This window comes from Bicyclus anynana, chromosome 21 (genome assembly GCF_947172395.1).
Source record: "Bicyclus anynana chromosome 21, ilBicAnyn1.1, whole genome shotgun sequence".
Classification (NCBI taxonomy): Eukaryota; Metazoa; Arthropoda; class Insecta; order Lepidoptera; family Nymphalidae; genus Bicyclus; species Bicyclus anynana.
The window spans coordinates 1,068,466-1,085,355 of record NC_069103.1 but is presented as its reverse complement, the minus strand read 5'-3'; the positions used below and the strand labels follow the sequence as shown (position 1 = coordinate 1,085,355).

The window sequence follows — 16,890 nt, the reverse complement described above, 5'->3', positions numbered from 1 at the left end:
AATTCGAAAGTTCTTTTAACATTAAATAGTCACGTTATTTGTGAGTATCAAAGGCCATGTTTTATTCCCATATTCCCACAGGAACGGGAACTACGTGGGTTGAAATGCAGGGCGTCGGTTAGTTAGGTAAATTTATGTACGACAGAAGTTAATACGTAAGTACTATCATCTCAAAATAAAAACATCTTAAAACTGCGTCCGGTGCCACAAGCCTCTGTGATTGTCCAAGGTATTACTGCTCTGCCATTCCTGGTGACATTTTGACTTGCTTAAATTGTCCTGACAAACATGGTGCTTAAATTGTCCTGACAAACAAAGAAAAACTTATGTTGAACGAAGGTTATTCCTTCGTTCAACATAAGTTTTTCTTATTGTTTCAAAACACTTCGGAGTAGTTTGCTAAAAGTATAATTTTGTACTATAGCTAATCATGGAGTTTGGTGGTGGTTTCCGTCCTAGTATACATCATATTTTTCAATAGTTTCTTAGGCAAATAATTTCGCCAGTAGTTTTGCGGCAACCCTTACAAAAACATAGTATATGATTGGTTTTGGTTGCTTGTACCCTTACATTTCGGTACGTGAGGGCAATAAAACCAACAAACCGCCATAACGCGAACATAAGTGACATTAGGTTTTTATGTCCGCCTTGTGGCGTAATTATTCGCCAGCCAGCGTTAATACGCCTTCCACGCAAATTGAAACTTAGGTCGCTTCGCATGTAATTCAGTTGTGGCGTGTCGGCCTGACAGGTAATAAAGATTTCATTAATACCGTATGAAATTTCAATTTGTTTATAAAACTGGTTGAAAATAACTTAAATATAAATTCTTATAACTAATAAATTCTTGCATATATGTTTTTTTAGTTATTAATAAAATGCTTTAGGTAAAAATCCTACTTCCTACTATAAACGCGAAAGTTTGTATGGATGTTTGGATGTTTGTTATTCTTTAACGCCGCTATTACTGAAGCAATTTTTCTAAAATTTAGAATGGAAATAAATTTTGCTCTGGATTAACACATAGGCTACTTTTTATCCCGAAAAAATCCATGGTTTCCCGAGATTTGCGAATATTGATGATTTTAATGATATGAATGTTTGTTGCTCTTTCACGCCTCGACTACTTAACCGAATTAGCTGTAATTTGATATTGAGATATATTATAGCATGGATTAACACATAATAAAATAAAAAATAAAATAAGCCTTTATTACTGCCGGTATTTAAGATTTACATTTTAAAGTATATACATAATTCTTATTAATTAGCAGCTTGTCCTTCGACATAGGCCTCCCCTAACGATCTCCACTTTTCTCTGTCCTTCGCCATTCTCATCCATTCAGGACCGGCGACCTTTTTAAAATCATCCTCCCAACGTTTCACCTGTCTTCCTTTATTCCTCTTACCATCCCTTGGATACCATTCTGAAATTGTTTTTGTCCATTTCTCGCCCTTTTCCCGTATCATGTGTCCTGTCCACTGCCATTTTAGTGTTTTGTATACTTTTTCCACATTCTTAAATTTAGTAGTCTTTTTAATTTTTGTTAACTTTACTCTATCTTTTCTCCTAACTCCAGTTACACTTCTTTCTATTCCGTTTTGACATATATTTATTTTATTTATTAATTTTTCTGTTAATGCCCATGTTTGGCAGCCATACGTTAAACATGGCAAAATGCATGTGTTGTATATTTTCCTTTTCTCCTTAATTGGCATATCTATATTTTTCATTATTTCACTAAGGGACCAGTATCTTTTCCACGTGTTAGATACTCTTCTGTCAATTTCTTTTTTCATTGTATCGTTTATGGATATTAGTTGTCCAAGATAAACGTACTCTTCTACATATTCAATGTTTTCCATGTTTACTTCTATATTATATGTCTTTGGGCCATTAGTCATAATTTTTGTCTTAGTTGTGTTCATTGAGAGCCCTGCTATCGCACTCTGGATTGATAATTGTTGAAGCATTTGCTGTAACTTTATGGGACATTCAGAAAATATAATTAGATCGTCTGCGAAACGTAGATGGTTTAGATTTTCTCCGTTTATGTTGAGTCCATTTTTGTCCCAGTCCAGGTTCCTGAATATCATTTCCAGGGCTGCTGAAAACAACTTGGGTGAGATCGGGTCTCCCTGTCGAACGCCTCTCTGTATAGGAAACGCTTCCCCCGTTGTTTCCAGCCTGACTTGAGCTGTACTTTTCGAGTATATCTTCTTTAATAGTCGAATATATTTTTGTTCAATACCCTGGCTACGCATTGCCTCCCATATATATTCATGTTCCAAGGAATCAAAGGCTTTATTATAATCAACAAATCCTAGGTAATAAATTTTATTGTATTCATTATATTTTTGTAATGTTTGTCTCAGAACATGTATATGATCTATAGTTGAATATTTGGCACGGAAACCTGCCTGCTCTTTTGGCTGGTTTTCGTCAAGTGTAAGTGTAATTCGGGACAAAATTATTTTTGAAAAAACCTTATATACATTCGACATCAAACTAATTGGCCGGTAGTTTCCAATTTCTCCCTTATCGCCTTTCTTATGCAACAATGTAATTATCGACTTAGTCCAGTCTGTAGGAATATTTTCAGTTTCAATAATTTCATTGAATACATTGGTTAATAGAGGAGCAATTACCTGTATGGTAAATTTTAGAAGTTCATTTGTTATTTGATCAGTTCCAGTTGCCTTATCTCTCTTCTGAGTATTAATTGCTTTTATAGTTTCTTCCGTTAGAATTTTAGGTATTGGCTCAGGTTCCAAGGATATTTCGTTTATCTCAACTGTTTGGTTTCTGCTTTGGTATAGCTTCCGGTAGAAGTCTGTAGCTAATTTAAGTATTTCTGGTCTTTTATTTGTATGGTTCCCATCTTTAGTCTTCATCTTTAGCATCCAATCTTTTTTATGATTTAGTTCTTTAATCGCCTTTTTGATACCACCAGTTCGTTCAATATGTTTCTTCAATGTGTTTTGCCTCTTTAGTTTCTTATCTTTCCTAATGCTTTCATTTATCTTTTTACTGATTTCAGTTATTTTAGACCGATTTGATTTTTTATCTTTTTTATTAAAAAGTTCTTTTCGTTCTTGTAACAGCTGTAGTGTTTTGTTAGAAATTTCCGTTTTACATTTTGCATTTACTTTCTTTGTTTCTGTTTTTAATAAATTTATAACATGTTCGTACTTAGCTTGAAGAGGCATCGTTGTAAAGTTACTTTCGTCAATTAGTTTCTGTAAGTTAGTACTAAGTTGATTGTTGTTTCCGGTGCAAACAATGGCAGATTTATCATTATGCAATCTTCTAGCTGTTTTTATAGGTGTGCCTGTTAATTTTGCACGTACCATTCTATGGTCAGAATAAAAATTTAAATTGTGAATGATTGATATATCCTGAAAAGTCTTAAATTTATTGGACATAATAAAATCAATTTCGTTTTTATGTAATCCATTTGGTGAAATCCAAGTCCACCTCCTTGATTTCTTTTTCTTGAAGAAACTATTGAGAATTCTAAGTTTGTTTTCCATTGCAAATGTTATCAATCTGTCTCCGTTTTTTGTTCTTTTACCTTGTCCGTATTTTCCAATTGTATATTCTTCTCCACTATTATTACATTTCCCAATCTGTCCATTAAAATCACCCATTACTATAAGATTCTTATGTGAATATTGTACAGCTATTCTTAAGTCTTCATAGAATTTTTCAATTTTCTCAACATTATCTATCTTTTCTGCTTCAGTTGGTGAGTACGCTTGAATGATGGTCCATTTTTCTGCTTTGTTCAAGGGTAACGTTATATTCAGAACAGCTATTCTTTCGGAGATCCCTTTAAATTCTTCAATATTATGTGCAAGTCTCTTTTTGACTAGAAATCCTACACCATACAAACCTGGTGTCTCGCCTTTATATTGCAATATGTAGTTACCGTGGTCTTCTATACCTTCTCCAAATTTTCTCATTTCACTGATACCTATTATGTCCCATTTAATTTCAGCAATGGCTAGATCCAGTTCTAGAAGTTTTTCAGCAGTTCGTAACGATCTTGCATTAAAGGTAGCTATAAATATATCTGTGGTACATTTTTTTATACTTAGGGGGTCTTGGTCATTTTCCCCCACGATGACCAATCGGCTTGGGGGAGGCACATAGGCTACTTTTTATCCCGAAAAAATCCATGGTTTCCCGAGATATGCGAAAAACTAAATTCCACGCGCACACTTTTCTCTTAAAGTAAAGCGTTACTGATAGACATGTAAACGATCCATGTGGTGTAAACACAGCAAAAATAATACAGCATTGCTGCTTGGCCGATAGTACTTCGTGAACGATCTGTATGAAAGTGCTCTACAAATAGTTCCATTTTACAATTGATAGTCAAAGTCAAAGTCAAAATTCATTTATTTCAAATAGGCTTAGTTTACAAGCTCTTTCGAAACGTCAGGTAATAATATTAAACTTAAGATAATGGTGATAATAATTATTCGAAAACTTAAAATTAAAGTTACGAGGGTCCCAAACACGCCTTGGTCCGAGACTGTAGTACCACATACAAATGATTAAGAATGCATAAATGAATATAATGTAGTAAATAGTAGTCTGAGACGGATATGACGTCGCTCGATCTCATGTTGGCTCGTGCCGATAAAAGGTATGGCTTGCGATATAAGGCACTCGTCGTACGGTCGGCTTCAGTATTCTCGAAGCGTTAGAGCCGTCCACATTTTTTGTTGTATAATCCTTAATGGGGGGTTAGGCGGGCAGTGTGACTTGAGTGAAAAGGGTAGTGTTAGTTAACTGTGAAGGGTTCCTTTAACCATATATACAATTATCACAAGTTCGTGACTCTACTCCACTTTACGTGAAGTCGTATCCAAAATTTATGATATTGTTAGATATCTGTCAAAGGCGCCTTTAACCCTACACACAACGTTCACAAGTGCGTGACTTCACTCAAGGTCATTCACTATATTCTAGGGTCCTATTGTGGTTTCAGTTTAATTTGTTAATTAAGTTGTCAACAAATATTGTTCGACCTTTGTTCGACATTGGTTTTCTTATTTTTGTAATCCACTTCTGAGTCTGCTAAAACTAACATAAAAAAAACTTTGAGTTGATACAACAAACATAATTTATACCCCGTTGCCCATAACGCTGGAAGGCAGTGTGTTGGATTGCCACCTCAGGTTAATTTTAAAATACAAAAAAAATATAAACACAAAGTAAATTACTATACCTTTATCCCTACCTTACCTCCACTACCACTTTACCACTTAAGTCATATTATTTTTGAACACAGAACCACCTAATTCGAGACGACCCCATAGGAGGTATAGCAGTAGAAGGCAACAAGCTGGTGCTAAGGGGTCTCCGGAGACACCACTCATCAAGATACAGATGCCGAGCTTGGAACTCAGAGGGCAGTGGACTCAGCGAACCTCTCAACTTGAATGTACTGTGTAAGTGCCACATATTATTATCTTAAGACTATTCTTATATATACTTCCGTACTTAATATTACGGAGGGACTATTATTTTTATTAACCGACTTCAAAAAAAGGAGGAGTTTCTCAATTCGAAACGTATGTTTTTTTAATGTTTTTTACCTCATAACTTCGTCATTTATTAATCAATTTTGTATTAAATTATTTTGTTTGAAAAAATATACTTTCATATTGGTCTTATCAGTGGCGTGCACTACATAGATGCAAAAAATGCATTGCCTACCCTAAGGACTTACAAACATACAAACCTATTTTGAACCACAGTACATAAGTAAAAATTACTTGTACTACATGCCCTAGTTAAAATCCTTGTGCACGCCACTGGGTCCTATTTAATTTTCACGAAAATCGATTCAGTACCTACTTTTGTGTTGAAATCAAAATAGCTGAAATATGTGATAAATGTTAGGACACACTAAAAACAGAAAAATAAAATCTGTTTAACAAAAAAATTGAACCGACTTCATAGATGCATTAACTACTCTAAAAAGCGAAAAATAACATTGTACCTATTTCCTTGCGGTTTGAAAGCGGTGCCAACCTACCTATGTTGTAGGTGGTAGCGAAAAAAGCTGGAAGGATATTTTATAACTTTGCAGTATAAGGAACAAAGAAAAGTATACCCAGAAAAATAATTATATGTAATGTAATTATATGGTGCCAGGAAAACTAAAGTTATTTTTCCGGTAGAAGTTTTCACTGAATTTTGACTTTGACTTTGACTTATCTTTTACGTGTGTAGCGCGCCCTGAATGTTCAGCGGGGAGCGTGGTGCAGCAGATAGCTGGCGCTCCAGGCGGAGAGGTCAGGGCACGCTGCTCTGTATCCGCGCCTTCAACTAGGGACGCTGGACCTTTGAGGTTTTATTGGACTTATAATGGGACTAAGGATGTCTTACCTGTAAGTGGACTTTTACTGCTTACTTTCCCGTATTTAGATCAAATTTTTACTTCTCTGTTTTCTCAATCTATTTATTTAAAATGTAGAAGATTTTTAATATTGATAGGGTCACTATAAGATGTTGTTAGGTTAGCTAATTACGTAATTAACTTAAAACAGAATACAGGAGTAGTCGACTTGCAATTACATGGATCTCACAACTTTATACGGTAGAATAACTGATTGCGAGAATTGCTACATTTTCAAGTCTTGTTTTTTATGGTATTTATATTTTCTTTCTTTCACATTGTGACTACAGTTTTGCGATGACAAAAGATGATCATTAAATATTATAACACCTAGATACCGCCATCAAATGTCACCATAAGGGGCGCGACGAGCTCTGTGGTCCATGGTCTACCCACTGAAGATGGTGACGAGGATCTGGGCTGGCTGGCGTGCTGGGCCAGCAACGACATCGGCAACCAGCGGGAGCCGTGCTTGTTCAGGGTTATGCCTGCAGGTCAGTAGGTTTTCATCCAGTTTTTTGGAGTAAGGTTCATTTGTGCGGTGTACAGTAGGTGGACTGACCTGATAGAAATCATCACAAGTAAAAGAGTCAAACAAAGTACCAGGGTAACATAGAGTTATTGGAGGTTGAACCGTTAAATATATACTATCTCAATGTATATAGCAGAAATTGTTAAATTTTATAAATTTCCTCGCTTCAATGTCTACGAACGGTTTCACACTAGCGTTTTATACGCGCGTATGAGCTCGTTTTTGGAAGTGCATGTAGGCGCGTATAGGCGCGCCTTTTGGCTCACGTTCAATTCGTTGGAGCGTTGACGCGCTTCTGAGCTCGTATAAGCGCGAGCCGGAGGAGACGCCTCCCAGGGATACTGACAAGACAACACCGGTTCGAGCGGACACGCCGAAATATGCCCGTTTACGCGAGTTCGGTTTTTTGAAGCGCGATATGTAGCGCGTATGCTGAAAGGACCGTATACCCGCAAAATACGCTAGTCTAAAATCACCTAAGTTAGAGTAAGGCTGGGTACACAAAGAATTGTTTTTATTTTTGTAATTTACATTTTGACGGGACACACACACTGGACGGGACATTTTTTGGTATAGATTCCAAAAATTTTGTAACACATTAAAAATGTGGTAATAGTGTAAAATCTTTATAAAATATGCTGAAAGTGTGTAGCTGTTGCACCTACCATTCACGTATACCTGAGTTCGTTGAGTAACTCTATGGAGTTTGGACCATGGTGGCTTTGGGAGGTAGCAGGTTTCAAAGGTCCGAATCTTCAATTATTGTCCACGTATAAAACTGTACTTTCATAGGAATATAAGCTGACGAACTATCGTAGGTTCTTGGTCCAAATTACTAGGCTTTTCAATTGGATTCGTAACTACAACTAGTGCATAATATATAAAGATTCAAAAAAAATTAATACTTTATCACATCGTTGTCAGTCGTTTTCTGGAATTGGGCAGACGGTTGTATTGTGCTCGTAGAAAAAGTATTGTATGCCACTGCACGCAATTAGCAATTGTAGCACTCGTGCAATTCGGCTTCGCACAAAAAACTCTCGAGCTACAATGGCCTTTACATGACAGTGGCATAAATAACTATTCTGTAGCTCTACCCGAGCCTCCGAGCAACTGCGAGATAGAAGACGAGTTCCTGCGCTGCGAGCCGGGTCACGACGGCGGGCTGCCACAGCGGTTCATTCTCGAAGCGCTGGAGGTACGCCACCACGCGCCCGTGATGGGCGATGACTCCACTATGAACGATCAGGTGAGGTCGAGGTGTCTATACTGTCCCCTTTAATATTTCCCTATTATCTCTTCAAGTGATAACACCATCATCATCGTCGTTAACTGCTGATGGACGTCCACTGTTGGATATAAGCCTCTTGCATGGACTTCCAAACAAAACGCTCTCCAGCCGCCAACACTTTTGACAGTACATAAATTATAATACACTAGCTGAGGCCGCGAGGTTTTATCCGCGTGGTTCCCGTCCTCGTACGAAAACGGGGATAATATATTTCAAATTGGTTCAGTAGTTCCTGAGATTAGCGCGTTCAATCAAAGAAACAAACAAACTCTTCAGCTTTATATATATGTATAGAGTATAGATTGATACATACAAGTCCGCTATGTTTTTTTTTACTCTCAAGGCTTTTTACTAGGGATAAATAAAAAAAAGAAGTTATCACTTCAATAACTTTATTCTAGGCTTCTCAGTCTGACATTTCTCGAGCAGTATGTTTGCATTTCTGCATTAAAGCGATGGTCTTATCAAGCTTAATTTTCCGTTAATTCTTCATTCGCTTCTGTCCTTCTTCATCGATCACGCGACGTTCCATTGTGTCATGTTGCATTATTGTCCAACTTGATAATAGCCATAGAATTGATGACACCGTGAAATAACCATAGAGGTGATAACACACAGATAGTGTGTTGTCACCAGATTCGTAAGATGTTTTATGTAACCCGAAATCGGGGCACTTGAGGCATCGCTACGCTACGATAGGTACGCTTGTGTACGTGTTGGCGAAGGTAGTTTAGCTCTAATGCTCACATAGTCACAGAAGTAGCTTACGTTTGGAGTGAAAAATTCTTAGGTAGACGGGTCTAAAGGTTATTAGTCTAAGATAATAACATTCATACACCATTATGGTATAATGTATAGGCTCAATTAAATTTTACCATCGTGTACGACCTACATTTTTGTGAATAAACGATCATTCATTCATAACTAGTTCAGTTACAAGCCTATCTTATTCTACGGAAGTAATTCAAACAGTGACTAGTGTAACTATTAATGATTTATTTATTCCTATTCGTGCTATATCTGCCTCGTTGATACAGAAATTTACCTTTAAAGCTCCTGGATTCAAATCCTGGGTCGGGATTTATACGTATAACGCACCTACTGAGCTTTTCTTTCTTCAAAGATATTTTCAGTAAAAAATTAAAATAGTTGGAAAGATGACAGTTTTTCACTCCCTTGTCTAAAATAGCGCGAAAAGCCATCCGGACACTAGTATTAACATCTTATAGTGGCCGTTAATTTAACAATAACACCCTAATCCCTCGGTTCATCGATTTGCATGAATCCGCTGGGTGCTGACGCCTCGAGACCGCTGTGTTTCAAGGTCCATGAAAGAGGCTTTTGCCCAGCTGTGCACGTTTATCAGCTGATAATGATGATGAAATGATGACCGTAATCCCGCCAACCTGCATTGAAGCAGCATAGTGGGCCTAAGCTACGTTTTCCCTCTACTTTTTTTATATTCTTTTATTGTTTACAAGTTAGCCCTTGACTGCAATCTCACCTGATGGTAAGTGATGATGCAATCTAAGTCCATCTTAGATCAGTCCATCTCAGATCAGATAGTCATCTTAGCGGGCTAACTTGTTAGGAGTAGGTTGAAAATCCACACCCCTTTCGGTTTCTACACAACATAGTACCGGAACGCTAAATCGCTTGGCGGTACATCTTTGTCGGAAGGGTGGTAACTAGCCACGGCCGAAGCCTCCCACCAGCCAGACCTGGACCAATTAAGAAAACCTCAATCGGCTCAGCCGGGGATCGAACCTAGGACCTCCGTCTTGTAAATCCACCGCACTTACCACTGCGCCACGGAAGCCGTCGAAAGTCGTCGTCGTCGTCTCCTATAGAGAGAGGCCGCATCATGTAATGGGTCGTTAAGATACTTGACAATGATGATTCGTGCTTTTTACCCAGGGCATCTCTGGCAGAGGTCTCACTGAAGCAGTATACAGAGCCAGCAATGACGTCACTCCGCAGTTTCCCCTGGACGCTCTGTCTGCGGGGCTGTACACTTTCCTCGTGTACTCGGAAACTCCTCGCGGAAGGTCACAGCATCCGGCTGCGTTGCACAGCATCCCCATACGGACTAGCGATGATTTGGATGTACCTGGTAAAAAACCTTTATAAAATTTTCGCTAATTATAATATACTAGCTGACGACGCACGGTTTCACCCGCGTGGTTCCCGTTCCCGTTGTAATATGGGGATAATGTATAGCTTATAGCCTTCCTCGATAAATGGACTATCTAACACTGAAAGAATTTTTCAAATCGGATTAGTAGTTCCTGAGATTAGCGCGTTCAATCAAACAAACAAACAAACAAACAAACAAACTCTTCAGCTTTAATATATTAGTATAGATTCTTTTAAAACATATAAGGTCCCTACAACTTGGCTGCAATAACACCTGTTTACTTTAATCTTATTAATATTATTAACGCGAAAGTTTGTATGGATGTTTGTTTAGATGTTTGTTTGGATGTTTGTTACTCTATAACGCTGCAACTACTGAACCGATTTGACTGAAATTTGAAATAAAAATAGATTTTACTCTGGATTAACACATAGGTTGGAAAGTATTCAACCCGGAAAAATCCATGGATGCCGAGGGATTTGTGAAAATTTAAATTTCACGCGGACGAAGTCGCGGGCGTCCGCTAGTTTAAATTAAATCTGTTATTGTATTGCAAACATGGAAAATTCCCTCATAAAAGTTTTATAGTAAAAGAAATATTAAAATAAATTGGTCTTTTTTTGTACTAAATTTTTCCCTGTCTCAATTACGTCTTATCCTACCTACTAAATTATATTTGAAACCTGTTTTGATTTTTTCTTTACTTTTTTTCCTATTAACTGGTGTTCCTTAGTACCTTAGAGTATTATAGACCAAGAGCCTACGATAGTCAAAATCAAATTCAATTCATTTCAATTAGACATTTAGCAAGCACTTTTTAAACTACGTTAGTAAGTTATAAATAAAGTAAGTATTGATAGTCTCCGTGGCGCAGTGGTATACCTACGCAGTGGATTAATTACAAGAAGGAGGTCCTGGGTTCGATCTCTGGCTGGGCCGATTGAGGTTTTCTTAATTCTGGATGATGGCAGGTTTCAGCCGTGACTAGTTACCACCCTACCAGCAAAGACGTGCCACCAAGCGATTTAACGTTCAATGTCGTGTAGAAACCAAAAGTGGTGTAGATTTTCATCCTACTCCTAACAAGTTAGCCCGCTTCCATCTTAGATCGCAACATCACTTACCATCAGGTGAGATTATAGTCAAGGGCTATCTTGAAGAGAAAATAAAACAGTTACGAGTGTTCCGAACGCGAGCGGTCCGAGAAAAGCCTACAACAGCCCACGGCTTTATTTTGTTTACCAAAAGCCATCATTATCGTTTATCTAATAGCCAGATTTATCTCATTTTCTTTTATGATCATATTTATGTCTTAATCTCTTAATCTGTTTTTGTTTTCGTCAGGTTCTCTCCAAACAATGACTCCGATGCCACCTCAGCCACCATCGAACGACAATAGTGTGGCGCTTCTCGTGGGCGCTTCTCTATCGTTGGTGTTGCTCACCATACTGACCACCCTGTGTGTCACGCTGGTGGTCATTTGCAAGAAGCGACAACAGCCGCAGCGGGATCCCGAACAAAAGTGAGACATATTCTCGAAACTTTTTTACCACCTAAACTGCGCCAATACAGTTGGTAGTGTTGTGGTTGTCTACAAAGTGGTCCGAAAATATCTAAATTGGCTAAGGTCTGGTAGTAGACATTGGTCGTGGCTGGAGACCCTAGTGAATAAGCCAAGCGATTTAGCTTGCCCGTACAGTTTCGAGTAGAAATTTGTAGTACTTAATAGGTAAAACTAAACTTGTACTAATTAATCGAGTAAACTAATTTTCTTCTTAGGCTGCATTGTCACTTTACATCAGGTGAGACAGCAGTCGTAATGAACGTTAGTTTAACTAAACCGAGTAGAAAAAATAACTGTTTAACTGCGTGTTAAAGCTTTTGCTAACAGATTATTTCTGTTAGCAAAATAATTCTCTTTTTCATTTTTATTTCGTTTTCCACTTTACTTTCATTTATTAAGTTATAATTTATACCTTGAATACAATCTCAGCTGATGGTAAGTGAATATGCAATCTAAGATGGAAGCAGGTTAACTTGTTAGGAGGATGAAAATCCACACCCCTTTCGGCTTCTACACTACATCGTACCGGAATGCTAAATCGATTCTTTTCCGGTAGAGTGGTAACTAGCCACGGCCTAAGCCATCACCCGGAACTTTATTACTTACTAGTAATCTATACTAATATTATAAAATTGAAGAGTTTGTTTGTTTGTTTGTTTGGTTGGTTGAACGCGCGAATCTCAGGATCTACTGGTCCGATTTGAAAAGTTCTTTCAGTTTTAGATAGCCCATTTATCGTGGAAGGCTATATACTATATATTATCCTCGTGCTCCTACGGAAACGGGAACTACTGGGGTAAAACCGCGCGGCGTCAGCTAGTAAAATCATAAAGTTTGAAAGTCTTTGCAAGAGGCCTATATCCTGCAAAGGACGTCTATCGCCAGAAAAGATTAAAAAAAATTGTTTTTGTAGTACAATTCTGCGTCGAAGTGTTGGCGTATCAATGTACTCTGGCTCGTCGATATCGCCGAGTATCGTCCCGACGGTGGTGGTGCGGGGTCACAGGGGCTCCCGAGTGCTGGCTGCGAGGTGGTCGGGCGTGCTGGAAGACACGCCCCTTGCTGTGCTGGCTCTAGATACCAGACCCCATGGCAAGTATTCTGTTTACAATGTAAAGTAGCCTTAATAGCTCAACGGTAAGAGCGGTCGAACTCATTACCGAGGGGTGGTGGTTCGATCCCTGCCTCGTTGGTCTATTGTCGTACCCACTCCTAATTATTAATATTAATATTGGTCGTATTTCAAAGATATGGCAAATATTCTTTTTAAAAGAAAAAAAAATTAAAGTGTTTGTTTATAACTAAAAGTAATTCTTTGTGTCACAACTTGTGTAAGATTCGCAATTTTAGATTACGTGAATCTTAAAAAACAGTCTGCTTGTTAGCAATGGGAAAGAAAAAAGGTATTTTGTCATTCAGAAACCAACATTATTTGAACATGAATCACTCGAGCATGGTCCAGGGTTTTCTATAACTAAACACAAAATAAATGTAGTTCTTTCAGTTAGAAAAAAAATCAAACTTGCATTAACTTACCTAATTAAGTCATAATTGCGATTTGAACCATTACTCATCTATTTCTATAAATGTTGCCAAATGTACAAAAGCTTATTATATTATGGTAACTTCACTTTGAACCATCATTCATATATTCCTATAAATACAAAGCGTATATTACAATATACCCTTTGTATTTATAGGAATATGCTACGTTGGCATAACCTACTTACAAATACTAAATTAATACTTCCTACAAATAATATAAACGCGAAAGTTTGTATGGATGTTTGTTACTCTATAACGGCACAACAACTGAACTCATTTTGTCCAAAATTTGAAACAAAGATAGTTATATAATACCCTGGATTAACACATAGACTACTTTTCATCCCGAAAAATCCATTTTTTAATTATTTAAATTAAAAAATTAATTCCACGTTGACGAAGTCGCGGGCGTCCACTAGTATGGCATATGAATAATATGTGAATATGTGATTATTTACAGCTGACACAGACTCCGGTCACAGTGACGGCGAACTGATACAAGAAAGAGATCTACCGACCACTAGACACAATATAGAAACACAAATCGAGTGATATGTAGACAAAGACAATTTTGTGATCACACATAATGATAATGTTAAAGATAAGCGTAAATAATTTATTGCATTTGTAACCAAAGATACATATGATTTTTTGAATACTGACACAATTTAGGTTGAACATAGACTATATTGTGATATAGGTAGATTACTTTTGTGACGATACGATACAAGACCTTCGATAATAGAAAAGAAACATACCTTTATATGCTATTAATTACGAATATAAAAATATATTAATAATGGTTGTGCATAAACAGTAGGTATGTCTACTGGATTTGCTGATAAACATTTTAGATTTTTTTTTTTAAATCGAGAATTTCGAAGATCGAGATAATTAAAAGGATAAAGGAAGATCAAAAATTTCCAATGCCACAGCTTTTAACACTAAAAACGAATATTATTTAACGATATGATTGATTATGATTATGATGTGTATGCATGCAGTATTATGTTAGTGATAATTTATTCGTAATATAATATGTAATAGTGAGTGATATTTATATTGATAAATAATACTAAGATTTGATTTAAGAACAATATGAGATGTTTCATCAAAACAGTAATAACTATAGATCCACAAAAGCTAACAGATTGTTTGTACCTAAAACGAAGGTTTCAATATAGGCAAATTTTAATGGAGATTCCATTCAAACTCTAAGAAGTACGAATATTAGACCATATTTAATATAAACGATCCACTTCCACAAACTATTTACAATGATAAATTTAAATATTGAGGTAAAGTAAGAAATTAAAAAAATTGTTTATAGCTCTAGACCGCCTGAAGTATAGTTAACTCTGTTTAACTAGTTCTGTAGTCTGGCAATTTAGTTGATGACACTCCCATGATATGCGGGCGACGAGGGGAAAGACTGCGCGGGTGTGAAATAGTGCGTGCGGAGAAGTGAGTGGGTTTTTCATTTATCGCTACACGCCCCCCGGGAGTGTTACGAACGAAGTTGCCAAGCTATAGATAGATGTCTTTATTTTATAGTGATAATTGACAGACCTTATTTTTCCGCTGGAAATTGCGTTTATGCAACCCAAATAAGGCGTGATAAAAACAAGGCACCTTCTTCCACTTGTCTTTGCTAACTTTGTACTACTTACTTCTTAGTTTAAACCACGCAAGTTGCCATACTTAACATATCGAAGGTATTAAGTCTTTATGGAATACGGGTATTATATATAAACGGTGTTTTACTTTAGGAAATATGATATTTATTCCTAACAATTATCGTATACATTAATGCAAACTTTGATCCCACTTATTAGATATAGTTCTTAGGATTTAAGGAAGTGCATATTGAATTTATTTAGACTATTTTAAGAAAATGACGTATAAGCTATGCGCTTGTTTTATTTAACTAGATATTGGAGGAAGAAGGAACTACCTACACTTACCTGTAACAGTGCATCCTATCTCACATTACTATTAGTTACTTGCTGACGCTACGGGCCACCCTCGTAGTTCTCGTTCCCGTAAGAATACGGGGATTAAATATATCCTTTAGCACTAGGGGATAGTGTAGCTGCCCAATAGTGAAAGTTTAAAATCAGTTCAGTAGTTTCGGAATCTTTTATTGCACACAAACGAACTTTCAAATCTATCTTCTTTATGATATTAGTATAAATAATACACACAATGTTCTAAGAGTCTGCGATAGTCAGACATACTTCTTTTATGAATGCTGAAAATTTCGTCATCAACCCATATTCGGCTCACTGCTGAGCTCGAGTCTCCTCTCAGAATGAGAGGGGTTAGGCCAATAGTCCACCACGTTGGCCCAATGCGGATTGGCAGACTTCACACACGCAGAGAATTAATATAATTCTCTGGTATGCCGGTTTCCTCACGATGTTTTCCTTCACCGATTGAGACACATGATATTTAATTTCTTAAAATGCACACAACTGAAAAGTTGGAGGTGCATGCCCCGGACCGGATCCGAACCCACACCCTCCGGAATCGGAGGCAGAGGTCATATCCACTGGGCTATCACGGCTCTTACGGCTTTAAGGCTGAAAATTTGTAATCCTCCAATTATGCAGTTTGGACTGTGGTGGTGGAAAGTAACAGGTTTCAATGGTCCAAGTTGGACCTTGGTTCTCTACATTTGTCAATTTTTCTTATTGAATATTTTAAAAGCAAATTTGTAGAAGTACCTAACAGTGTATCTGCGATGACGAGTTTCGGAGACGGGGACGTACAAACAAAATTACCTACGTTGTTCTTTTTGAAATTTTCGAACCTTGTTTATTTTACAAATATCCCGAAATTTTTTGTTTTCTAAGTATAGTTAAAATTTACTTAATTTTCCCGAATTACACATAAATCAATTCATTCAAAGGTAGTCAAAATCCAATTGGCACAGTACGTAGGTACCCATATATAATAAATATATACTGACACAATACACACATCACTACTTAGCCCCAAAGAAAACGTATGTAGCTTGTGGTCCTGTAGGTATTTATTGGTACTTTAGTAGCGGATTTTACCATATCTTATTTATTAATTGCATATGGTAGGAACATGGGCAGACAAACTGGAAGTATTCATAAAGTGAGGCAGGTATGGCTATTTCAGGCTCACATTCTATAATACAAAATGGCTTCAAAACAATCGCTATCAATTGAAAACTATTGTTAATTGGGAGATACCCAATTAAGCTGTATAATTATGAAACGATTAATTTATTCCATGTTTCAATCTGATTTCAATCACTAATATTATTTCAACGAAATGTATACGTTTTAGTATTACATTGTTAATTATAAATATTTGATGAATAAAGTTTATATTTTTATGAAATAACTTTCGTTTTTTTATATTATGGTGACC

General features: G+C 36.9%; 1 protein-coding gene across 4 annotated transcripts in view; it reads left to right on the top strand.

Moving 5' to 3' along the window:
- LOC112044633 (kin of IRRE-like protein 2) overlaps positions 1 to 16,863 on the top strand; it is a 140,274-nt gene extending 123,411 nt beyond the window's left edge. For all 4 annotated transcript variants that reach the window (XM_024080530.2, XM_052888068.1, XM_052888067.1 and 1 more), the window contains 8 exons: positions 5,304 to 5,463; positions 6,251 to 6,408; positions 6,751 to 6,910; positions 8,040 to 8,197; positions 10,157 to 10,352; positions 11,721 to 11,898; positions 12,854 to 13,032; positions 13,946 to 16,863. In XM_024080530.2, coding sequence (XP_023936298.1) covers positions 5,304 to 5,463; positions 6,251 to 6,408; positions 6,751 to 6,910; positions 8,040 to 8,197; positions 10,157 to 10,352; positions 11,721 to 11,898; positions 12,854 to 13,032; positions 13,946 to 14,037 — 1,281 coding nt within the window. In that variant the 3' untranslated portion in view covers positions 14,038 to 16,863. The remainder of the gene's footprint in view (positions 1 to 5,303; positions 5,464 to 6,250; positions 6,409 to 6,750; positions 6,911 to 8,039; positions 8,198 to 10,156; positions 10,353 to 11,720; positions 11,899 to 12,853; positions 13,033 to 13,945) is intronic.
- The last annotated feature ends 27 nt before the right edge of the window (positions 16,864 to 16,890 follow it).